General features: G+C 38.2%; 1 protein-coding gene across 7 annotated transcripts in view; it reads left to right on the top strand.

Moving 5' to 3' along the window:
* Positions 1–26252, top strand: part of LOC108248920 (SRY-box transcription factor 13) — a 68661-nt gene that overhangs the window by 31904 nt on the left and 10505 nt on the right. For 3 of the 7 annotated variants that reach the window (XM_017437976.3, XM_037975159.1, XM_037975158.1), the window contains 9 exons: positions 8472–8682; positions 8791–8893; positions 11447–11533; positions 13983–14155; positions 15706–15774; positions 15910–16024; positions 22487–22563; positions 23088–23253; positions 23965–24077. In XM_017437976.3, the coding sequence (XP_017293465.1) occupies positions 8473–8682; positions 8791–8893; positions 11447–11533; positions 13983–14155; positions 15706–15774; positions 15910–16024; positions 22487–22563; positions 23088–23253; positions 23965–24077 (1113 nt within the window). In that variant the 5' untranslated portion in view covers position 8472. Of the gene's footprint in view, positions 1–663; positions 787–1645; positions 1982–8471; positions 8683–8790; positions 8894–11446; positions 11534–13982; positions 14156–15705; positions 15775–15909; positions 16025–22486; positions 22564–23087; positions 23254–23964; positions 24078–26252 lie in introns of those variants that run through there. The other 4 variants (XM_025011060.2, XM_017437974.3, XM_017437975.3 and 1 more) reach the window with 4 other exon arrangements.

The raw sequence follows: 26252 nt of genomic DNA, 5'->3' as shown, positions 1-26252 counted from the left end.
CAGCTGCTTTCAGCAAAATCATTCAGCAAAATAAGCATTCACACTGCATTTTCGCAGGAAATGCAACTTCTCTAGTTACAAATGTTATGATTAAAATTTGGGCTGTAGCTGCATCAACACCCTTCAGAATTTCTTCAGAATTTTTCTAGTTCCTTTATTTATTACTGGACATTTGGAAAAAAAAAAGGGGCACCAGTGGTGGAAAATAAAAATGTGGCTTTGTGGCTGCAACTTTGAAGTTTTTAAAAATCATTCAAATTCAAAAACCATTATTCAACACGAATTACAAAGAAGCTTTTTTTCTGTCTCACTTTGTTATCTTTATGATTTTTTCCCCCACCTGAATCCACCTGTCAGATCTTATTCTAGCCCAGCTCTCCCAGGCTGCAGTCATATATCCAGGAAATCATGACTGGGGATAAAGCTGACTTTGTTAGCAAGTGTGTGAAGGTAATGAATGAGCTTATCACACCACAATCACACCTGTTGGTTAGCTGATGGGCATCATGTGCTGCCGGAAGGGTTACCTGCAACAGCATGCTAATTATGCAAATCCAGTGCCTGCACGGTGGGCTCTGAAGAGGCTCTTTGTGCTTTCCCTCTTGAGAGAACAGATTGGGGAGGGGGGAATATTAGTGCAGGGGTGGTTGGGTCAGAGGTAACTGAACAAGCAGACAAGACAGGCATCAGAGAAGAGGAATAGCCAGTCACTATGACTTGCGTCAGCAGAACCGTTCCAGTTAGGGAGCACTTTTGGATTTCTGCACATCCACTTAGCCCTGTCAGGTGAGTACAGGTACATGGAGAAATACAAGCAAACTATGAAACTTTAAATATATTTATTATTTTTTTTACCCATATAATATTTTTCTTTTTTTTAATTAGGCTCTTTTCATTGAAGAATATTTTTCTGAGGTTGGGTTAATTTCAAGCAAAGTGAAATTTCTACTTGGGTTTGAATCGAACATGCCCTTCCATGCTGAGAGAGACCGGGTTAGACATTGGTGGACTGGTTTAAAGGTTTTTATAGATGAGATGTGGTTTGTTTAAGTGATGTTAGGTTTGCTGGAAGCTCTTGTCATGATAAGCCCAAGCCAGGCCCTGTGGGCAGACGGGCTCTTGCTGCTGCACGGTGCTGAATTGTTTTATCATCCCTAAGCAAATACTGCTAACTGTGAAACATTTCCCCAAACATTTGTTTATACATTGGTTCACACTTGTCTTGACATGACTGCTCAGCAGGTTGGAAACTTACTGTGCTGGCTCTGTCACGAGACGCTGCAGACAAACTAACAATAGTTTGAAATTGCTTACTGTTTAAGTGTCATGATGCTGAATGTGGGAATTTATCAAGGGTTGTACTTTTTTAAATAATTTTTTGTTTGATACAATCCTGCAGCAAACCACTGGCATTATTACAGCTATCATTCTCAATGTTGACAATGCAAATGTCTTTATTATGTCTTTATTTGTGTCTTCCACTTTATTTTTTGTCTCCCAGCTGTTGAAAACAGTTCCGGGCTCTTTTGTGCTCACTTTGCTATTCTGCCTCAGGCACTACTTGGAAGGCAACACGGATGAAATAAGCTCCAGAAGCTGGTCTTGTCAGAAGGAGGAAAGCAAAAGGAAACAAACAATGAGAGAAAGAATAAGGAAACAAAAGGATGAAAAGAAAAGAAAGGGGGAACAACAGAAAGGCTTTGCACTGCCAACCCCCTGGGGGGAAATGTTGGGTTTTACATGTTACAACTTGTTGGGTAACTGAAGGTTTTGTGTGAAGTGATTCTTGTATCGTGGGAAGAGTAAAGTTTCAGTGTTGTTAGCGCTTGAAGAAGAGGAGTTGATTTTTATCTCAGAGCAGAGGTTGTCTCTCGGTCTGCTGTCATCATTCGATTTGTGCTGCGATACAAAGACTCAGCTCGTTCACAAGTCGCACTGTAAATCTGTTTGGACAAGGAGCCATGGACTTCTTCTGAAAAAGGTCAGTTTGAAGTTTGCATTTGGGGTTTCTTCTTATGATCTACAAGTAAAACACTTCACTTTTCGGCAAATAAACACATAGAACTCCGGTAAACGCATATAAAATCTTTACAGCTGTGAGAGTACTCACATATGGAGGCAATGAGACTTGAGAGGTTCTTACTTCACATATTGATCACTAGCTTTCATTAAGTTTACAGAGAAGGTCAGTTTCTCACCATAAAGCTTTAAAAAAATCCTTGAAATTGATGGGTTGGGTTTTTGCCACAGGTGAGTAAACAGATCTAACACAACTTTATCATCATGTAAAGTTGTAACAGCTATCAAATAGTTTGGTTAAACTGCTTTTTAATCCATGTTTGTTGCAACAAACTGAATGAATGTTTGGAACTAATTATCTTTCAACCTAAAACCAAGCTTTTATTGGATCTAAATGTTTTTTTTATTTTCACTGGGAAAAATAAATTATCTACTACCATAGTTCTCAAACTGTGGTGAAGGTACCACTGGTGGTACTCAGGATCCTTCTAGTGGTACTCATAAGAAACTTTGGTATTAAATATTTGCAAGTTAAAATAGAAGCTAATTAACTACAATAAATGAACTGTTTTCAGAAGCTAGAAACAGAAAGAGGCAAAGAGATGAGTGGATTGTGCAAATTGGCTCCAAATGTAAACTAGTAGAAACAAAAGGGCAATGGTGAACATTTTGAGAACCCCCATGGAAACTGGACTGCATGATGGTTAACAGATATCCGAGTGGCTAGTTAAGCAGCACCAGTGAAATCTATATTAGACCTGCTAGCAACAAAAGGTGCAGAAGTTGGAGAAATTTGATTCAGATTATCTCAAATTTGTATTCAGTTGTTGTGAAGAAGAGCCAGGACTGTAGGAGAAGTGGTGTTGTTCTCAACAATGAATGCACGAAACCATCACATCTTAAACCACACCCTTTAAATCAGTGTTAACATGTTTTTTGTATCGCAATGATTTGCCCTGAATCAGTTAAAACTATTAAATATATTGTGTGATCAAAACATCTTTAAGTTTGTGTTGGAATTTTGAGACACATTCTTTGGAGTGGATCTAATTGATGCCATTGGCTAGCTTTTTGCTAAGTGGCAACTTTTTATCCAAAACCTCCAGAGTTTCCAAAACAACCATGCAAAAGAGGCAAAAGTGAAGGAGTTGTTGCTAATTTTCTGTATATTCAACACTACAGTCATGGACACCTAAATATGCATAAAACAGACGAGCAACATCAAGAAGATAATAACAATTTACAAGTGCACTTCAGACGTGTTATACATAGTCTTGGATCACATTATATGAAGCCTTGCATCACATTTTACGTGGCCTTATATCACATTATATGCATCATATATCATGTTATACACACCCTTATATAACATTATCTCCATCTTCTACCGCTTATCCGTGGTCGGGTCACAGAGGCAACAGGTCCAGGCAGGGGCGCCGATTTATGTTTCTGCTGGTGGGTGCTCACTGTGCTTGCATGCCATGTTACACACAGCCTTGTCTAACCTTTTAAATGACCTTATATTACACTATACATGGCCTTATATCACATTATACAATCTTATATCATGTTTTACACGTCTAATAAGCTGTCTTATATCACATCATTTTGGGGATTAAATGTAGATGTAATGTTCTATTACATTCTTGTACTGATCAAATTTGATGTGTTTATTAATTAGAAGTCATCAGCAGGTTTGTTCGTGCATACAAGAAATCCAGTATAAAACTGTCAGCAAAGTTAAAATATAGTAACATTTGTTTAAAAAGGAAAGGTTCCCTCTATTTATTTCTTACAGTGGTCAGCTCTTGTGGCTGCACTTCCTGCTGTTTAGCTGTGTTGTTTTCTGTTTAGCGACACCTCCAGTTCAGCAGGAGAACTGCAACAGTGCAAATGTAGTCAACGCCAAACTGAAAATGTTCTTAAACCATCGTCTTCAGGTACAAAATAGAAGTTCAGTTGTTTGTTTTTAACCCTTTTTCTGCTAAAAACTAATGAACAGATTTTGATAAAATTTTCATGTTGAGGTCGTCACAAAAACAAGTGATTTAAACCTAGGTGGTGATCTGGATTACAATCTTGATCCTGCAATTTTTTAATGACAGTAGGAGCTTGGTCCGAGTGTTTCTAGTTTACTTTGTATAGTTTAATAATTGTGAGTCAGCCTTTATGAAAGTGTTTTTCAACTTTATAACAAGAGATTTGTGAGTGGCCATTTTTTATTAGGTTGTAAATAATTTGTCTCAATAACTGTCATAGGACTATTTATTTGCTTTGTTTTACGGTATAATATATTGTAATCAGTCTCAATGTGTTGAATCAAACTTATATTGAATTGTGTCATGAATACAGATTTAATCCCATCATAACATTTTTATGGCTGAAACGTATCGCATCATTTAGTTTTTTTGCTGCCCATGTTTCTTTAAATAATCGGATTGTTTGCATTGTACCAAATTGCATATCAGCCAGAGATGCACAAGACTAGTTTGCTTCCCCCACTTTTATAAAGGGGGAAACAGTTGCTCCACTTGCTCCATTGATCAGGCGTTGTTGGTGATAATATACAGAAATGTTAACACAGATAAAATAACAATTCATCTAGTTTTACCTTTGGTTTAGAAACCAGTTTGTGTTTTTATTAAACTAGAGAATACTCTCTAAAACATTATTTTGGTAAAGTTATTTGACTTTACACAATTATTTTATCTCAAATTAAATGCTTTGCTTTTAGTTATTTTAATTTGTCAAAATGAAGAAACTTTGTTGTATTACAGCAATAATATGATCATTTATAGCAACTACATACTGGTAATTAAGCACAGTTTTACCACTTTATTTAAAATGTGCTATTCTTTTTAGTGACTTAAAACTGTCACAAGATGTTTTCTGTATGTGCACATCTGCATTGCTCTTGAGGCCAGTGGGCCACTATGTTTTTACAAACTTTGAGCCATTTTGCTCTGTGCTTTTTGGTGACTTGTAAATCTTTTGAACCCTTTGCATTCATGACCTATTTGGAATGTACAAAATTTCAACTTATGTTGACAACCTCATTTAAACAACCAGGTTAAGTGAAACCAGTTGACATACATAAGTTAGATAAATTTAACATTTAATTTCTTAGAATGTACTAACTCAATGACGAACATGTTTTTTCCCCCCTTATGTTTTAGTTTTAGGTGTGCTTTGATGCATTTCTCATGAACAACTCTTGATACCTCAGGCAAATTCATTTCATTTATAGCAAAGAAGTCACCTGCTCAGGTTGTTATTTCCTGTTTGGTGTCAGTTAATCACTAAATAATTACATAACAGAAGATGTTGGGTACTTGGTTCTGCTTTGTATAGCTCAGCCTCTGTTCTGAGCTCAGTCTCATTATAATTTTGTAGCGGCATGTGGTGGGAGCCTATAAAAGTTAAACAGCCCTATAGGTGGTCGAAAACAGGCCTCAATCAGATAACCTTGTATTATTAAGGCATTGCTATTCAAATCATGCAATACACACACACATACACAAGGTCAGGTTCCACATGGGTCCAGTCAGCCACAAATAAACTTAAGAGTGTGTTTAACTTGATGAGAACGATGTGCTGGGAAGCAGCAATCTCGACTGGTTTGTATTGTTCTCACTAAGGCGCTGAAGGCATTGTTTGAAAAGACAACACATAAAACCTTTGTTCTTGTAAATCAGACAAGCACCTTGACGTGCATTCCTTGCTGTCAGCAGTGCCGCGGGTCATTGAGATTCTGTGCATACTTCCCTGCACAGTGAATGTATGTGTGTGAAAGCCACCTGTGGCAGCTCTACAGTCCAGGCCTGGTGGAACGCGGAGGGGAGACCCAGGAATAACTTACCGCGTGGGACTGCACTGCTCCCCATCTCTCGGATGCAGACAATCAACCCCTTGCCGACACGAATGGCGGCTGCTTTAGTGTTGGCTAAACAGTTTTTTTTACTTCTGCACCTTCATCCCTCCATCCTCATTCCTTCTTTCTAATCTACGGGAACCACGCCTGAAAATAGCAGCTGAACAGGAATGAGGCTCTCGCAGATTCTTGTGGGTTTGAAGCAGTTAGTGATTTATTCCAGTTGGAACCCGAATGAGAATGACTGTGTTTCATGCAATATTTCCATCACTAACATTAAAAGTAAACTTAAGCGGACATGATGATAGCTTTTGTGCACAGAAGCTGAATAACACAAACAGATACACAAATTGCTCCGATCTCACATTGAAAGGCAACAAACAGCAGGGAACTATAAGAACTATAAGAGCTGAGCACACACAACCCTACCCCCACCCCCACTTCCAGCTGTTCCTGATGTGCTCAGGGGTGTTTTATTTACCACCATCTGTGTGAATTAGTTTTACTATAAACTTATGATTTGGATGCACACAAACAGGCAGGTGGTTTGGTATTAAAAACAGTAAATAAAAGAAGATATTTTTTTTACATCGTTTAAAGAGGTTATTGTTTTTACTTTGAACTGTTTGTAGATTTTTTGTCTCTTCATTTGGATTTTATACATCAGGATGTATTGTAACTCAAATGATGGTGTGTTATTTAGGGAGTTCTCATTTTTCTATTATGTAAAATTTATTCTTTCATGAAAGGCATATCACTTGACATTTTTCATGTCAGATTCTTAAACTAAGATAATCCTGTGACGCTTCCCTGCCTGGGGCCTTTCTGGGTGGAGTTTGCATGTTCTCCCTGTGCTCACGTGGGTTTACTCCGGGTACACTGCTTTCCTCCCACAGACCAAAAACATGCATGTTAGGTTAACTGGTAACTCTAAAATTGTGCCTAGGTGTGAGTGAGAGCATGAATTGTTGTTTGTCTCGTTTGTATTTATGTGGCCCTATGATGGAGTTGCTGGAATCTATGCAAATAGAAAATTATGATGGAAACAGAAGAATAAAGAGTGAATAGTAATACCGAGGCTTTGGTGCTTTTGCGTTGACATTCTTAAGGAAATTTCACTTTAACTATTTAAACCCTAAGACCAGTAAATATAAAAATATTGCATCCTTTAATTAGTGGGTAGATGAGAAAAGAATAATGTCGATGTGTATGTCTTTTTGTTTGTCTGTATAGTTAGCAAAATATCTCATGAATCACATTTTCATGAAACATTCAAAACGTAATCATTGAATGTACATCTACAAATGGATAATGCTGGATTCAACCCAATTCAAAATGGCAGCCACAGCTAATTGACCTAAGCCAACACAAAAATGCCTATACTTCAATGAATCTTACAGATATCCAGCTAAAATCTGGTGTGGTAGTAGCTGGAAGTCATTAACGGCATCCTCCAAGCACTAAAAGGTCATGCAAGATATTGCAATATCACAGGAGTTTGTGTATAATAGTATTTTCATAGTTTGACCAAAATGGCTCCAACTCTCATTTCTCATCATAAGATGATCTTAGTCCAAAACGCTGACATGAAAGCCCTTAAATGTCCCTGTGTTGGATCCTGGCAGACAGGTGGCTTTGTTCGGATACAGGGCGTGCAGGCTGGGAGACCTGGCTGAATTATTATGCTTTACACAGAACGATGGCGCTCCACATTTTTTTGTTGTGTTCCCGAGTTGGTCGGCACATTCCGCTGGCATTGTTATCCGGATCATTTCCTGCAGCCGCCGGCTTTTGTCAGCCTCTCCCCCATTGTCCGGGCTTCCTTTGTTCCCTGGCTCCAACAATGGTTTTTTTCCTGCCTCTTTATATATATGTGCACTTTTTGCCCTTGTGTGTTCTGTTTGTTTTGTTCTGCTGTCTGCCATGTTTTTCTTTCCTCCGTTTGTAGAGCTGGGAAATAACACACACAATCCTGAGCTGGTTTTTGTTCAGGCCAAACCTGTCCTCTCCTCCTCTGTCTGCCTCTTTTTGGGGGTGGGGTGGGGGCACAAAACTGATACCTTTCCAATGTTTTTAAAGCAGGTAGCTACAACACTGTCACCGGTTCTGTTTTAGACAAATATGTTATTAAATGTACCTGGTGGGTCTCCCTTCTTACATTTTTAATTATGAGAAAAAGTTTCAATTCTGTTCTCATTTGGTGTAATAAAAAATATTTGTTGTTTGAACTTGTGTCAAACCCAATAACTATAATGGAACAATTGCTGTCTCAACTGTTCTTTAGCAAACCAAGGCTGCAGCATCTTTTTTGTGAAAACTTGTAAAGCCGCCACATGCCAACAATTTGATCTGCATTTTTATTTTGTAACTGCAATGAAGCCAAAAAAATGTAGCAAAACATCTCTCCAGGGTGAAGGGTTGAAGTTCTTTGTTCAAACTTTACCTGACATTCAATTTCACTTTGAACTATGCATAATATCAGCTACCAGTTCAAGAACTGTCAATTAGGCACGCCAAGTGCTCAGAGCTCACCACACCCAAATGACACTTGGTATTGTGTGTTGTGTTTTTCTTTTTACAGAATGGTTGAGCCCAGCCCTCCAGCACTGCACCTCCTCTCCAGCGCCGGGGATGTCGGCATGGCAGATGTTGGTGTGAAAGTCGAACAGGAGGAATGTAGCGGAACCAGTACCAGTCCTGAACCACCCAAGAGGTCTCCTTTGCATGACTGGTCCGGAAGTCAGCCGCTCGAGGCTCGCCAATTGACCCCACCACTGTCTTGCTCCCCTTCAGTAAGAATTGAGCATTTTAGTGATACCGAATGGATGTCCAGTTGTTGCTTTAACATGGAAATGGTGCTTTGTATCACTCTGGTCTGATAGAAGTTGATGTTCCTACAGGAGGGCTCTCCAGGAAAAGAGCTGCCTCACAGGCAAAGCCTCATGGGAGTAAAGGAAGCCAGGGCTCAAGAGCGATCAGAAGGACAATCTAACTTCAAAGAAGGTCAGTCTGAACTCTTGTTGAACAGCTGGATTTATTAGTGGCGATGCTGAGCAACAATACTTATGCTGCATCCCATTGTCCTCAAAAGTCCGAACTCAGAGCTGGGAACCAAAGTCACACTCAACTTAAATGCGTTTAACTTGAAGTTGGAAAACCAGTAGGATTTGCTAATCAGAAACCAGACTAACTATTGTTAGTAATACAAGTCAGTAACAATTTAGTTCTCTGCATTCCATCCATTTAAGCACTGTAACAACATGTTTTCTAATAAAGGTTGGAAAGTGCCATGTATGCAACTGACTTATTGAAATGTAGACTGACAGTACCAGAAAAACTAGAAAATTTCTGAAGAAATTTGGAAGGGTGCCAATGCAGCTACTGCTCAAAATCTCCAACATAACACTGTAATAAACTAGGCTCAGAAAAAATGTATTTTGATGTATGAAATGTGTAAGAATTGTAAAGAGAACCAAGTTCAAAAGAAATATTAAATCTGCTACCTGTGGCTCATTGCTGTCACCCTGGAAACTACACACCTGTGTCTGTCACTCCCTGATTGCCAAGTAAAATGAGAGGCTGACAAAAACAGACTGAGAAGTAAGTCTCAAAAAAAACAGTCTCTGTGTAAAAAAATATCAGTCAGATCTTAAATATTATTGAACCACAAGCAGCAAAAAACACTCATTGTCACACAGGTAAATTTTTAGGTTTCTACAGTGTTTTATGTAAGCGACATGAAAAGTGAAAACTAATCTTCACTTCCAGTTTTGATGGATGTGCTTGGATATACTCTCTTTGCATTCTGGGCAGATTTGAGAGAAATCCATAAGTCCTATAGAAGCGGGAAACACACCAGATGAAAGAACTCAAAAATCTGTAAATTTCAATGTATATATATATATATATATATATATATATATATGTGTATATATACCAGAAAAAGTTGTGGGAGTGAGAAGAGTTTGTTTCAAAAGATTAGAAAATCTTTCGACAAGTCAGCGCTCATAAAACACTATTCATAACTGATCTGCACATTTTTGTGTCAAATTTGTATGTTTTATTTTGAAGCTGCCCGATGAGCTACATGATAATATTCTTAAACAAAATAGTAATAGGTATGCTTCAGTGCTTATGTGCTGGCCCCCCTAAAAAGCTATTTCTGCAGCCATCACCATGCATTTTGTGTAACAATAACAAGCTACAACAATGCCTTAACATTAGTTCTCTTTACAACTTTTTGGGGACGCACTTGCTGTAGTGGACTGATAACCTGTTCATGTGAACCACGCCTCATACAAGCAGGTAAAACCCTACCCCACCCCACCCCAAAGGATTAAGTGGGTAGGTTCCAGATCATGATCTGGATCACCACCAATATCACTTGTTTTTTGTGATAAACCAACATTTCCTGAAAATTTCATCAGAACCTGTTTGTTAGTATTTAGATAATCTTGCTAACAGACAGTCAGACAGACAAACAAACCAGCTTTACTAAAAACATTACCTTCTTGGCAGGGGTAACAATGACAACAAAACAAATTAAACCAAAAATCTGTTTTTATATACTGAAAAAACACATTTGTGTAACGTTTGAGATTTTTTTCATTGGCAGAAAACTGTTTATGACTGCTTCAAACATTCATACTTAAAACTGAGTGTTTCAGAAAATGCAGGGATAATAACACAAAGAGATTGTCTGAGTAAATGATTGCCAAAAGTTTTAACATCAGGATCACGCAGTTTTGTTTCTCTAAAGCTGTGGGCGTATCATGCCTGTTGAATGGTCAGTTTAAGAACACTTTCAGAAAATCCAAGAATCAAAGATGGAGTTTGACTGATGAAGAATGAAGCATATGGGTGTTTTTTTTTTATTTAAACAAATGTCATTAGGTTTTTTTTTTTAAACCTCCGGTGACCACTTCACAATCTTTAAATCCATTTGAGGTGGTTCACTTTTTGTATTGTTACACCTGTGCCCATAGAAGTGATTGGGACACCTGAATTCAGTGATTTGGATGCGTGAGTGAATACTTACATAGTTTGTCCCGTTGATCAAATTGTAAATATTTCATGTTGTTTTTTTATATATTGCTTTTTACTTAAAAATGACACATAGGAATGATTGTTTAGCAAAGTGATAAGGTTGTTTTAAGCTTCTGAAAGAGCTAAAGTGGGGTGATTTTTTTTTTTCTTCTTTTTTGTGCCTCACACATGGAGGTGCTTGGAAGACTCTCTGTACCAGTCTTTCACAAACCTGAACTCCTCAGCTGAAATGTTTGTCAAATTCACTCCACTTGCTGACCTCGAGCTATTCTCAGCCCAAATATTGATCCACTCAAACACTCAAAATTTCTCCCTGATGTACAAACAAACTTGGCTCCTCTGACTTTTCCACTGTCCTCTTCAATCAGTGCTATTAGGCAGGCAGAAGGGAGGCTCAGAAAGCTGTTTACGGTTCTGTTAGATGGGTTTTATTTGACAGAGATGTTTTTTCATACCATGTAGTGCTACACAGTTCAGTTCAGCTGAGTACCTGTTGTGTCCTGTTAACAGTAATGCCAACCATTGAGAAGCTGTTGAATGCTGACTGGAAGGAGAAACTTCTGGATAAAAGCACAGTAGGAGCAGGACAACTAAAAGGTCAGCTCTGAGACATTACCAACAATTTTATACTGTTTCTACACCATTACACCATCAAGTCTTAGTGTTCTTCTTTATTCATCTTTTCTACATTGAAATAAACTGATGTCAGTACAGTCAAAGTTAACACATTTCTCACATTACTGCAGTCTTTTAATATGTTTAAACTTTGATTGGATTCCTGAGGCTGCTGCATCTATAAGAACCACCTATACAGTTAAACTTAAAATTTCTATATTTTAGCCACAGTCTATTAGGTTGTGGAGGTCAGGTCATAGTGGGGTTGTCATCCATTGTGAAGCAAGACTAGCCATTGTGATTTTATCTGTAACTTGTAACTTGTTACCTGCATTGCTGAGTTAACACAAAGCTGTTTTTAAAAGTTATATTTTGTAAATAGTTGTATTTGTATTCTGAAGCCAGATGGAGTTTTCTGAATGAATAATGAGTGGTTGTGAGCATAGGATAAAACATCACTCTCAGCAATAAGATAAAAGCAGGTATTGTTTATTCAATCCAATTTTGCTTTTTTAGTTACCAACTAAAAATATTCATTTGAAAAAAATATATACTCTATGTTCTACACCCCACTCCCAAAGCTTTGAGTTGGTTCAGTCCAACTCATCCGACACAGTTAGCAGCAGCCTACTACTCAGACATCTCAGCTATGGGGAGGAGAAAACAAACAGTTGTTCTTTATAGTTTTAAAGGTGTGCTGCGATTTTTTTATTCTTTTTTTTTTTTATCTGATGATGAATCCCTTTATGCTGTACCACTTTTTGAGTTATCAACATCAACCCAGAGCTCATTCATTCTAGACGATTATTTTTGGGCTGGAATCAACAAAATGTCTACATTTGATTTTATATTTGAACAAATCAAGGCATTTCACCACAGTTTGATTTAAAAAAAAAAGATAAATAAGTCTTTTTTGAGGGATTTGAACCCTACATGAAAGTGCATTGCATTATCCATTACACCAACTAAACAGACACTAAACAACGTGATTCCATCACCTTGTCCACTTCTTACACACTTTTATGCCTGACTTTGTTCCCCCATGTTATTACATAATCCAGCCCCTATAATAATGAGTAAATTTATAACATCTATCAGGACACATTCCTCAGTTCCACCATGTCTTAAACCACATTACAAGCAATGCAACCTTCTTCATGAGAAAAACTTGGCCAGTAGAATAACTGAACATCTGTGCTGAATATTTTGACATTTAAAAGTTTTATTTAGAAAGATTATTTGTTTCATGATTACAAAGAAAAAATAAATTAAATTTTAATAAATTCCAATAAGCCTCAGGGTCATCTGTGATTATACATGTTTAAAAGTTTAAATTGCCTGACATTCCTAGATGTAGTACTTTAACCATTGTTTAGTAATTCAAAACTGTCAAAACTGCTTCATCCATTGTTCAAAATCTGATTGAAACAAAGTTAAAGCCTTAGCATTTCTTGAAGGAATGCATATCATTCACTGACAGGTTTTAAACTAAAATTATCTTGTGCTGAGAAATGACAAAATTACAGTCATTTTGGTCACACTTGGAAAATAATGGCATGTGCGATCACACCCAATGTCAAAAAATCGTGTGCGGTGTGTTAGTGCTTAAATTATGTGTTTTGAATGACTCTGTTACTATCACAACACAAAAATTGCTATGCCTTAGCTGATATTACAGATATTGATATCTGTAATATCAGCTAAGGCATAGCAATTTTTGTGTTTGCCAAGGTTGATTAGCTGTGGTGGCCATCTTGAAATGGGTTGACTGTAAAATTTAATTAATTGTAGCTGTACATCCAATGATTACTTTCTGAGAGTTTCTCTAAAATCTGTCCAGTCGTTTATGAGATATTTTGCTAACAGACAAACATGGCTTTAAATAAGTAACAAAGATCTTGTATGATTAGTTAGTTCTCAAAATGTATTGAGATGACTCTCCGCTACTATCACACCAAATTGTATCTCAGTATCTGTAAAACCGACTGAGTTAGTTAACATTTTAACGACATGTCAACAACTTATCTCATATTTTCTTTATAGAATAAAAGCAATAAAAATGACTTTCTTTGTTCTAATGTTTAATAAAGTTAATTTTGTGAAGCACCAAAATAAAGTTATGCATGATTATAGTCATGTAGATTTATTGTAAAAGTGAGAATGAATGGTTTTGTAATTTATCACGACAATGTCACAATAATTTAAAAATAGTTTTGATTTTTTTTTTTATTAAAACAACAAAACAGACTTTGAAATCATGATTTGACACTTTCAAAAATCTTATTTTAAATTGTTCTGTAAGAAATGAGAATGTTTTTATTTTTTATCAGTAATAATTTTCAGTGAAACATGATTAAAGCGTGGACAAAAACAAGGCCAGGCTTTTGAAGAGGTTCTTAGACCCAGCTGATCCTGCGACCCCAACCCACAGGTACCCCTGAGTCTCTGGCAGAGAAGGAGCTCCAGTTGTTGATGATGATAAACCAGCTGAGTGGGCTCAGAGAGCAGCTCCTGGGGGCCCACTCGGAGCAGAGGAACATGGCCGCCCTGCTGCTGGAGAAGCAGCAGCAGCAGATGGAGCTGGCCCGGCAGCAACAGGAACAGGTATCACTGAGAATCCATACTATCGCACAGGATGTGGAAATACACCTCAAACAGGGTTCTGTTTGTTGTTGCATGTGAAAATAATTTGATTGCAAAAAAGGTAAAGAAGTAACAATAAACAGAAAAACTGACTCAGCTGTCATACTGTTAATGTTTTACCTGAAAATGAAAAGTAAACGTGGCCCTGTGACCAAATGTTTTCTATCAATTAGTGTTGTGTTTTAATGTGAACCATCTGCAAATTTAGATAAGATGAAAAACAGTAGTTCAGCCATTTTGGAGTGGGTGTTTTTGTACATTTTTAATAACTAGAAATTTTCTGGGAAAATGGAGTGTGAATGCTGACTGACTTTGTGAAATTTGTTAAAGAATGAATTGTTAAAGCCGAATTAGTAAAATAAAAGCAAGCAGACCAGAAGATAAAGTCAGCAAAACTACTACTTAAAGCAAAAATGAACAAATCAGTAGTTAAAAGCTAAATGTAGCAAAACCGTAACTAAAAGTTGTAGCTAAAACCTGAAATGAGCTAAACTATAGCTAAAGCAAAAATTTGCAAAACTATAGTTAGAGGCTAAAAGGGACATAAGGTAAAATAAAGCAAGTATGCTGAAGCAGATTTCAAAGAGAACCATGTTTTTGAAGAAAATGAAGAGATCTCAATGCATTTCTATGAGGATTTTTTTTGTAAATAAAGCAAAATAATTCAAAAAATTTAAAAGTTACAGATATTAAAATTAACAGTACACTATTCCCAATCAAGCTGAACATTTTGATATATGATTATTTAAAATAGCAAAAAATATGTGGAAGTAGTTTGATTGCAATAAAAGTACACAAGAAATAAACAGAAAAACAATCGTGTGAATGCTGAGTCAGTATTAAGACTACTGATATCTTACCTGTTGTAGACAGCTTTTTGAACAGCATCAGGTTGGAGAAATAGTTTATTCTGACATAAATGATGAGCTAATGGCTAGTCTGAATGCAGCTAAGACCAAAGTGACCAAAAGTATATTTGTATTACACTGTTATTTTGACAAAAGAAATTCCCGCCCAAAATTTCATGTTAGCCATGTTCAAACTTGTTAGCTCATCAAGCCTATTGAACTTAGGATAGTATGTCACTGGGCTGCGACTGTTGGAGACCCGTTGGAGACTAGTTCGAGAGTAGCTGGTGGATATTATAAATCACTCAAAAAAAATTATTCTCAAATTATTTCTCAAAAAAGTCAGTTGTTGTGGGTGTCTCTAACCCTGCAACAACTATCTCAATTTATTTTCTGTGATTCTAGAAAAAAAACTGGACCAAATCTGTCTTTTTAATTTCTAAAGTTTATAATTTTTTTTAAGTTTTTAATTATTTATAACTTTTATGTAGAAACCCACTTCAGAAGGGCTAAACTATTCCTTTAAATGTCCCTTTGGTTTTGTCAGTTTTGTAAGGATGACCGCTCTACTCTTTAGCTTGTTTGTCTTTGTTCTAACGTTCACTGTGGGCTTTTTCTCTGTTTTGAGCTAGTAGCAGCTATTAAACATGTTTTGTGTCTCAGATTGCCAAGCAGCAGCAGCAGCTGATCCAGCAGCAGCATAAGATCAACCTGCTTCAGCAGCAGATCCAGGTCAGCTCCTCTCAAGAGTTTTCATGTGTCTTCATATATCACTGCGAGCAACAGCTAGAGCAGGATGACTGAGTAGGTCAGCATGTTGGAGTGTTAGAAACACTGTAAGATGTCCTTTGTCTTGCTTTGTCCCAGCAGGTGAACATGCCCTACGTGATGATCCCAGCTTTCCACCCAAACACCCAGCCCCTCTCTGTCACCTCTGACCCTCCAATGACACTGCCGCTGCAGCCCATCCCCTGCAAGCCAAGTAAGTTGGTGGTTTCAGCTGTTTAAAAACTGGATTTGTTCACGCTCAAAGTTAAAACAAAAAAGTATTAATTAAAAGTAATTAAATATATCCAGAACAACATCAGTTGAGTTAAAAAAAGATTAAAGTTAAAAGTGGTCCCAGGCAGATTAGACCATTAACACTGAACAAGATACAGGAACATAACACAGAAGTTGAAGCTGAAACAAGTGCCCCCTGTAGGCTGGGTGCAGTATAGGTACAAGTCCATGTAAATGAATGGAACGTTTGCCTTATTAAAAATTAAAGACCTAGCATTCCTTGAGGGAATGCACATCACCCACTGCCTTTCATGCTAGAGTTTAAATTAAATTCATTTTATGATGAGAAATTATGAAGTTAGTCATTTTAATAAACTTTGAAAATAAAGTTGTGCGCAATCTCACATGATATTGTGAGAATTGTTAATGCGCAAAGTTGTGTTTCAATGGCTGTCAGCTATTATCAAATGAAATATTAACTATAGATCTGTAAATAATATATCTGCAGAATCAAGTTTTGTATTTGTTAAGGCTAATTAGATGAGGTAATTCAGTTTTAGATGTGCATTTAATGATTACTTTCTGATGTATATTTTTTAATATCTGTTCGTACTATAGTTGGACAAAAGGACCTGAAGCCAATTGTTGAAGCCACAAAGACTAGCACTCCTTGAGGCTGGCTGCAGAACATTTTTTTTAACCCAGCCCCTCAATGTAAATGAATGATACATTTTTATGACAAATAAAAATACACTTCAGATCATTTTTTTCAGGTCTATTTATGTTTATTCACCCAGATTTCACAGTGCAAAAATACATTTTAAATTAATTTAGTTATTTAAGACTTTAGAAAGGTGTTATATTTTATATAGAGATATATATTTTTTGGGAGGGTGTGTAGCTGGGACTTTTGTTCTGAAGGTAAAGCCTTAAATCTTCAGAGCACAGACCAAAAATGCTCCAAAAATAAAACATGACGGCACCCAAAAAACTAACATTTAGGTGTCACTTTTGGTCAGTGGAAGTTAATGGATTTACTTGTTTATTTTTAATTATCTTGACAGGTATGAATGACTCTCAGCTACTTCTGTGCCAAATTCAGTTATTGCACTGTATGTGCATGCTAAGGTTTGATTAGCTGTGGTGGCCATCTTCAATCAGGTTGACTTCAAAAGGTCATCAGTTGTACAGATACATCCAGTGATTACTTTCTGGGAGTTGGCAGTGTGACTGTGTGAGAAATGGATGAATGTGTGACAGTCACACGAAGATGCATGAGAGTTGGAAACCTCTTATTGTTGGGAACTGAACCTAGCAGGACCCGGTTTACAGAGGCTGCCTTGTTGTATTTTTAGGACCAGAGTGTGCACACTAGGAATGTGGAGCTTTAAGTCCTGCCTACTTCCCCCAACACATTCATGGTGTCACATGACCTTTTTTGATGCATGAAAGATCTAATTACAGCCAAACATGTTAGAAAAATTAATATTTGAACATACAGCAGCAAGGTAAGAACTATGTGAATTAACATTATACTTTGAATGTTTCAGCTGTGGATATCTAAGCTACAGAGCTTCAAAGAGGGCTGAGCCTTCTCACAATCCCATTGTTGTCTATGAAGACATTCTTTGCAGTTTTTTTTGTTTTGTTTTTAAACCTGCAAGAAGAGTAGGAAATAAGGAATTGTGACAGAAACAGAAGATTAAAGCCCGAATAGTAATAAAGAGATCTGCTAACAGCAGCACCTCCAGCTCTACTGTGACCAAAGAAACATTAACTAAAACAACTTGTGATAAGAATGCTAACTAGTGATGTCTGTATGGAGTTGATGGTGTTCTGACACTCAGCCCGTATTTTCTGCACCATAAGGCGCTCCGGATTATAAGGCGCATGCTAAAACAAAAAAGGTCACGGAAGCAAAACTGTGAGTTTGGTTGAACTTTATTCTACTATGTAACAATTATTTTAGATATTATTTTTTATCATTCTTCTTCCACAAATCCAGCAAAGTCCTCATCTTCTGTCTGAATTGAACAGCTGGGCAATTTTGCCATCAAACATGCTAGGTTCCCTCTCATCATTGTCGGAGTCAGTCTCGTTGCCAGGGGGCTGTTCAACAATGATGCCGGCTTTCGTGAAAGCTCGGACAACAGTTAAAGCAGATACCTTAGCCCAGGCATCCATAATCCATTCGCATATGATGGCGTAACTCACCCTTTCGCTGCCCCCCCTGTCTTAATAAATGTGTGTTCTTTGTCAGTCATCCATCGCTCCCACGCCACTTGTAACTTCACTTTGAACGCGCTGTTTACACCAACGTCCAGCGGTTGGAGTTCTTTTTTAATCCTCCCGCAATGATGGCTAGCTCCGTATTGTATTATATTACATAATGTTCTCTGATTGGTTTATCGCTGCCATCATACGTACTGTACGTATTACGTAGTGTTCTCTGATTGGTTTATCGCTGCCAGCGTACGTACTGGTACTGTACACATTACCGAAGAAATTAGCTATTGCTACAGTTTGGCAAGCAACATTATCCAAAGAGGCCTCTGGCTCTCAGTTTTTCTTCTTTAAACTGCTTTTTTAGGTTTTATGACAATAAAATATGTAATAATCTATTTCATGGTTGTTTTAATATTTTTGTTAATTTGATTTATTTAAATTCAGGCATTAAAAGCACTTTATGACTATAAAACTATAATCTAAAGTTATTTTTATGTCCATTTATAATTTAAACTCATACACTCTATGGTTTTACCTTGTTTTTTGATTTGTTCTGGTTGACAGTTTGTTTAAGATACCTGAACTTTAACATACTACCAGAGCTGCAGGGTGCTGGTCAGTTCATACTTTGTCTAAATTGTACCAACTTCGTACCACTTTATGTCAAGTGGATGTCATTAAGTATAAAGTTATTACCATTTTGTACACAGTGGTTGATGTTTTGCACCAGTAGGGTAAGAAACATCATTTTTCACCCATGCACTTACCATATGTGTGAGTGAGAGTGTGAATGGTTGTTTGTCTTGTTTGTCTATATGTGGCCCTGCGATGGACTTGCGACCTGTCCAGGGTGTCCCCCGCCTCTCGCACAGTGACTACTGGAGACAGGCACCAGCACCCCCGCGACCCGGAATGGAGAAGTGGGTAAAGAAAATGGATGGATGGATGGATGGATGGATGGATGGATGGATGGATGGATGGATGGATGGATCTGGTCAGCTGGTCTCTCAATGCAACTGATCAAATTTTCACAACGGGAAGACTGGGCAAAGGAGACCCCGCCTGCCCAGATGGGACATCATTCGCTAGATACACAATGGATTCCTGGAAGAAGTGGAATAGCCTGTCCATCGATTTTGTCAGTGGAGGACGTGGAGAATCTTTACATATTTGGGTTTTTGATAACAGAATTTCTGCTGTTTGGATTAGGCAGTTACCTGACATATCGTCAACTTCGTTTGATGGGTTCAGCGAGCAACACTCAAACTGTGATGTTACGGGAGCAGAATCGCAAGTGGGATGCAATCCTTTTACAGGGCCGCAGACTAAATGCAGTTCCTGGACTCAGGAATGGAATAAGATAAATCTTGGAGAAAGTTGCTCGCTCGAATCAGACAGAATGGACCTGTAATTTAGCTGTTTGGATTCACCATTGAGAAGTACCAGCAAGACTTTCAAGGCAGACGGAAAACATAAGTCGGCCTGACCCAAAACAATTATTGTTATGTAAATCTGGCTCCCTGTGCTGGCCTTGGTGGCCAGATATCTTCAATTTCTCCCTGGATTTTATGTAAACAAGATGCTCTGCCCCCTCCCTTGCCTAAGGACATCTGTGGATCTGCTCTGGGCTGGCTGATAAACATTCCATCATATTATCAAAGACAATGGCTTCTGTGACGTGATTCATGGACTTCTCTACAAACACACACACCACACCGCCTCCCACCGCCTCTACACACACACACTCATTTTCCACCGTCTCTGCCTCGTCTTTGTCACCTCACAAGCACTCCCTCCCTCTCCTCCTTCACTACCTTAGTTTAGTTATCTTAGTCATTCTTATGTTGGCTGTTTAGCGGGCCTTAGTACTGTTGGTTAGTCTCTTGGTACCTTTAGCTTAGCATTATCATGTTTATCCTAGCATTTTTTATGTTGGCTGTTTAGCGGGCCTTTGGTACTATTAGTTAGCCATGTTGTACCTTTAGTTTAGCATTATCATGTTTCAGTTTATGTTAGCTTATTTAGCCTTCCTGTACTTTTACTTTTGTTTAGTGTAGCTTAGCTCATATTTTAGATATTGTTAGATTGTTAGATTCCTAATTGTTGTTTAGTTCAGCTTTAACTTTATCATGATTTCATTTAGATTATCTTAGCTACTATTTTGACTGTCTTAGCTCATGTTTAGATATGTTTAGTTTCATGATTTTATTTAGATTATCTTATATTTCATTTAGATTATACATGATTGATGTTTTTACTTCTGTATCTCTATATTTGATTATGATGTTTTTATCTGTATTTGATTATGTACCTGATTGTAGTTTCTATGTTGTAAAGCAATTTGAATCGCCTTGTTGCGGAAAAGTGCTATATAAAAAAATTTCACTTCACTAAAGAGGGCAATACATATATTAGTATTTGATATGAAACGTTCAATAATAAATATGTTAGGGTTAGCTTAACTTATGTTTTATTACGCATGTCACATTACTGCCCTTGGGGTAAGATTGGTTGACGCACTTATGCCCCTTTTCCACTGGCTCTAAAGGTCCCGGCTCCACTGTACTTGGTTTGCTTTGTGCGCATTTCCACCGGCATTTTTTCGAAGCTGGTCCCTGCTTTTTTGGTCCCTGCTTTGGAGTAGAGCTAGCGGGCCAACCCTGCTTTCGTGGGTAACGCAAGCTTAGCTCCTGTTCACTCATTGGTCATGGGTGTGGTCAGATTGAAGTGTAAGAAGAGCGAAGAAAACAACGATTGACAATCTTGGAACGGTAGCGAAGTAATAGGACTATAAACAACAGCGTCAGCTTACCCTGCAACGTTTATGCCGTCTGTCCCCCAGCTGAAGGCGCTGTAAAGCCTGAAATCTCCGGCGGATAACAGCTGTCCTACTCTGTGCAACAATCGCAGCATCCCCCCCAACATACAACACAAGGAGGCGTTCCTCTGCTACCGACCAAACTGGCCAGTGGAAACGTAATTTTTTGCATTTTTCAGAGAGCCGAGCCAAGCCAGGCCGAGTAGAGCGGAGCTTCTGAAATAGAGCCAGTGGAAAAGGGGCATTATAGAGCCACGCGGAGCGTTGTACCAGAAATGTCTGCAAGAAACTAGTTACAAGAAGTTTCCGCAGAAGACAAAGGGTGTTTTTTGTTTGTTTTTTTATGTGTGAGAAGAAGCTGTATAAAAGTTTCTTTATAGCTCTGTAGTTAATGCGGCCAATGAGGTACAATTTATTGTTTTATTTGTGTCTTTTATTTATGTCAATCTTCTATATTTTCCATGAGCTAATTTAGGTTTGTGTTTTGTTTCTTAGTTCTGATGGCATTGCTAAGGCATGTAAACCCATGTTGTCCACAATAAGTTTTTGCTAAAACCTAAGAATGACATTGAGCCTTGATTGAACTCGAGAGAACTAATAGCCATTATGTTCAAACCTTGAAAAAAGTTCAACACAATCTCATGTAATAGCACAAGTCGTCACACTCAGAGTATGTGCTGTGAGTAACTTTGCTACAACCACAACAGACTTTAGCTTGTCTAAGGTTCAGTAATTTTTCTGTCTAAGGTTCAGTAAGTTTTGTGCTAAGGTTGCTTAGCTGAGGCAGCGATCTTGAAACAGGTTGACTGAAAATGTTAATTAGTTGTAGATTTACATTCAATGATTACTTTGTGAAAGTTTCATTAAAAGCCATGAAAGTGGGCCATGAAATATTTTGCTAACAAACACATGAACCACACTCACACATATCTAATTGACATTATGGTTTTCTCCTTTGACAGCACATGATAAAAACAGAACACAGAATGAGAGCTAGGATAGGTCCTATAGTAGTTGTGTTCAACCTTGGTCCTGAAGGGCCACTATTCTGCATGATTTAGATGTTTCCCTGCACTTCAGCAGGTCTTCAAATTCTGCAAAAGCCAATTGGGTGTGTTAAAGCAGAGAAACATCTAAAACATGCAGGATAGTGGCCCTACAGGACCAGGATTGGACACCACTGTCCTAAAAGAACACCTGTGGTTATTGTAAGATGTTAATTTTCTCCGTGTACTGACATCCATAAACTGAGGGGCATTCTTACTGGGACAGATTTCCAAAGTCAAAAAATTCTGCTGCAACTGATCAATGAAACCTCTCTGCTGCTCTACATCTTATATACTGTCGTCAGTCTGAATTTGTCTTGCAATGTCTGAAATTGTGTTTTACTTTTTCCAGCTGTGGACTACCCCATGCAGCTGCTGCCGAACACTCACCCCACCCCAGTCAAGAGAAGCAGCGGTTCTTTCCGGCAGGTACAATATCATTGGGATGTTTATACTGTTAGCCTGCTCTTCGTCAGCTGACACGGAAACACAAACAGTGAGAGAGGAGGAAGCTGTGACAGTGTGTTTGTTTACTGTACAGGGAGTGTAGGTGCTGAATATGTGTTTGTGGTTTAAGGGATCTTAAAGAAAGTGATTCCCTCAGGACTGAACAAACAATGTATTTTTTGGGAGAATGAAAAGCTTCAGGAACACACCACACCCACTGTTCAAAGATTTAATGTCTGTGTGTCTGTATGTGTAGCATGAATTTCTTGCACGAAATGTTCTCAAGAACAGATAGACCCACACAGCTTGAGTCAACAAAAGCAATTAGAGAATGAGAATAACCTGAAGGCCAAAACGCTCCAAAGGTGTGACGGATGTGCTTCGACATGTCAAACAGTGGCTGTTAATAACCAAAATACATGCACGCCCTCATCCTTTGTCTTTATGTCTCAGTACAGAATCACAGGCCCCACCCCTTCACTTGTTTGTTTTCACTGTGTGTTCAGGAGGCCAGTCAGCCCCTAAACCTGACCTCTAAACCAAAGGGTCTAGAGCTGAGGAAAACATCCAGTCCACAGGGCCTGGAGCTGGGGTCGCTGGGACTTCAGGGGGCCTACAGATCCAGAGATCTCCAGAGGGATGTCTCCCACAGCCCACCTCGCTCCGCCCTCAGTGAGTAAACCAGAAACATACCTCATAACACAAGCTGAGGAGGACATCAAGTGGGGGGTAAAGGTATCTGTGTCACACTCTGAAGCACCTTGACCTCTGACTGGGACATGGATTCAGCAGTAAGTCAGAAGAGCTCACTTTGAGATATTTTTAATCCAAAGTATCAGAGTTGTGTTTCCAGAGTAATAAACTCTGAGTTAAATCTAAATCTTGAGTTAAATCACCCAGAGCAAATGAAGTTTTTGGTTTCCTAAAGGTTGTCTACATTTAGGTTACATAACTCTGAGTACGTGCACATGTGCAATACAAAGCCATCATCAATGGAGCTCCAATCCATCCATCCATCCATCCATCCATCCATCCATCCATCCATCCATCCATCCATCCATTGGTGCCTGTTATGGTGGACCTGCTGGTGGACACTAGCTGTGATGGAGGCTGCCAAGCTGAAAAAGTATAGGTCTTTTGTCTTCAGTGAAAGGCAATAAAAACAATTAGGGAAAAGAATAAAATAAAAACCTCCCTTATTTTAAAGCAAAAGTTATTTATTTTGGTAATAATGCTCTAAAATGTAATCTTTCATAATAAATGCTTTTTTTTAACCTTCTTTAGTTGATGTCTGCTTGATGTTTTTTTTTTACATCCCCATCATTGCCTTCTTGGTGTTTTTTTTTTTTTTTTTTTGAGTTCTTCTTTGCTTTTTGTCCTCAGGTTTCCTGGGAGACGGCGACGTGGTCACCCAGGCCATTCATGATGCCCAGCAGCTCCTGAGGAGTCACAGCAGCGGAGGGAGGGACAGAGAGAGGGATAGTGGGGGGAAAATGGTGAGCTAAAGATGCTGTTCTGTCCTCTGTATTATCACCCGCCGCTCAAGGTAAAGGCAGAGCGATAAGGTGTTTTGCCTACCTTTGTGTGTGTTTGCATGTTTGTTTGTCTGTACTGTTAGCAAAATATCTTAAACAGAGATTTTTTTGAAACTCTCAGAGAGTAATCACTGGTTGTACATTTACAACTGATTAGATTTTGGAGGCAACCCTATTCAAGATGGCCACCACAACCAGATGACCTCATTAAGCTAAAATTTGGTGTGGTAGTAGCTGAGAGTTGCCCCCAAGCCTTACTTTGAGCTGAAGATATTTTTGCTTAAAAACTTGCAGTAACTGTTGGAGTCAATCCTCTTTGTCTGTTAGAAAAATATCTCATAAACTTACTAAACAGATTTCAATGAAATCCTCAGAAAACAATCATTAGATATACATCTACAACTGATTAAATTTTGGAGTCAATCCGATTCAAGATGGCCATCACTGCTAACCTACCTTTATCTACACAAAAATGGCTGTAACTCAGTGAATTTTATGGATAATGAGCTGAAATTTGATGTGGTAGTAGCTGTCATTCACAACATGTACTCTACCAGCAAACAGATCAGGTAAGATATCATGACATTGCGCATGTTACTTTCAAGTTTTGACCAATATAGCTTTAACTCCATCATTTCTTATTATTAGATGATTGTAATCTAAAGTTTTGGCCAAACTTTTTCTTACAGGGGTTGGCGCCAAGTATTGTGTGATTGGTCAGTTGTTGTAGGTGTATTTATGTAGAAAAGTTGGTGAGCTTTAATGGAGTCATTTTGCTTCTGCTGTTCCGCTGAGAAGCAGCTGGCCGAGGCTGTTAGAAAATATAGCCATCTTTACAACTGTTCCCTCAAAACTTTTAAACCTATGAACTTAAAAAGATGTGCAGAGACAAAGGCGGCTCTTCGTGGCTGTGACTATTTCAGTCAGTTTATTAAATATGTCTGGTCATAATAAGGGAAGCAAAATTTTGTACAAAGACAGAAGAGTTGAGAAGCTGATGGGAAGAAACCCATTTTAATGCTTTAGGACCCAGGAGTTTTGATCAGAGTGTCCCATGGACTATGAAAGGTGTGTGGGAAAACAATATATCTCGCACTTTATTTAAAAAATAAAGTTTAAAGTTTTCATTTTCTATTTTAATTTAATTTAACCTTTATTTAACCAGGCAAATCCAATTCAGATCACAGATCTCTTTTTCAAGGGAGGCCTGGGCCTGAACATGCCTGTTTTAGGATTGTGGGAGAAAACAGGAGTACCCAGAGAAAACCCATGCAAACGCGAGGAGAATGTGTCATGCATATCAGATAAAGATGATTTAAAGTCCCTGTAATATTATTGTGATCAAATGCAGCATGGACATTTAACAGGGCAAGTATGGACCCAAGTTCACTGTCTGAGGCCAGGAGAATATCATTAGTAGCTTTCACCAGTGCTGCTTCTGCACTAAGATGAGCTCTAAACCCTGACTGAAACTTCTCAAACAGATTATTTCTGTCCAGATATTCACACAATTGATTTGTAACTATTTTCTCAAGAATTTTAGAGATGAATGGGAGATTAGATATAGGTTTATACTTGGCCAGAGCTCCTGAATTAAGGTAAAGGTTTAATTACAGCAACCTTCAAGCTCTGTGGTACATAACTAGTCATTAGAGACAGATTAAGCAGATCTAAAGTGGGCATATTAATAATGTAATTATGCTTTCATGTGCATACCTCCACCTCTGCAAGTTCTCTTCCACCTGTTTCCTGCTCTCACCACAGATCACAATGTCATCTGCAAACAACATCAATGTCCACAGGGATTCCTACCTGAACTCATCTGTTAGTCTGTCCATCACCAGAGCAAACAAGAAGGGCTCAGAGCCGATCCTTGATGCAGTCCCACCTCCACATTGAAGCTATCTGTCACTCCTGCAGCACACCTCACCACTGTCCTGCTGTCCTCATACATGTCCTGTACCAGTCTAACATACTTCTCTGCAACTGTAGTTGCTACAACTCTGTTCATCACCCTTGTTCTTAAACATTTGCACCAGCACACTTCTCTGTTCCTCAGGTATTTTTGAGTGAATAATCAATAACCATTGAATAATCAAGTCTAGTCTAATCAAGTCCAACTGCCTTCCCCTTCTT

This window comes from Kryptolebias marmoratus, linkage group LG4 (assembly GCF_001649575.2).
Source record: "Kryptolebias marmoratus isolate JLee-2015 linkage group LG4, ASM164957v2, whole genome shotgun sequence".
Taxonomy (NCBI): domain Eukaryota; kingdom Metazoa; phylum Chordata; class Actinopteri; order Cyprinodontiformes; family Rivulidae; genus Kryptolebias; species Kryptolebias marmoratus.
This window is presented reverse-complemented; position numbering and strand designations above follow the sequence as displayed.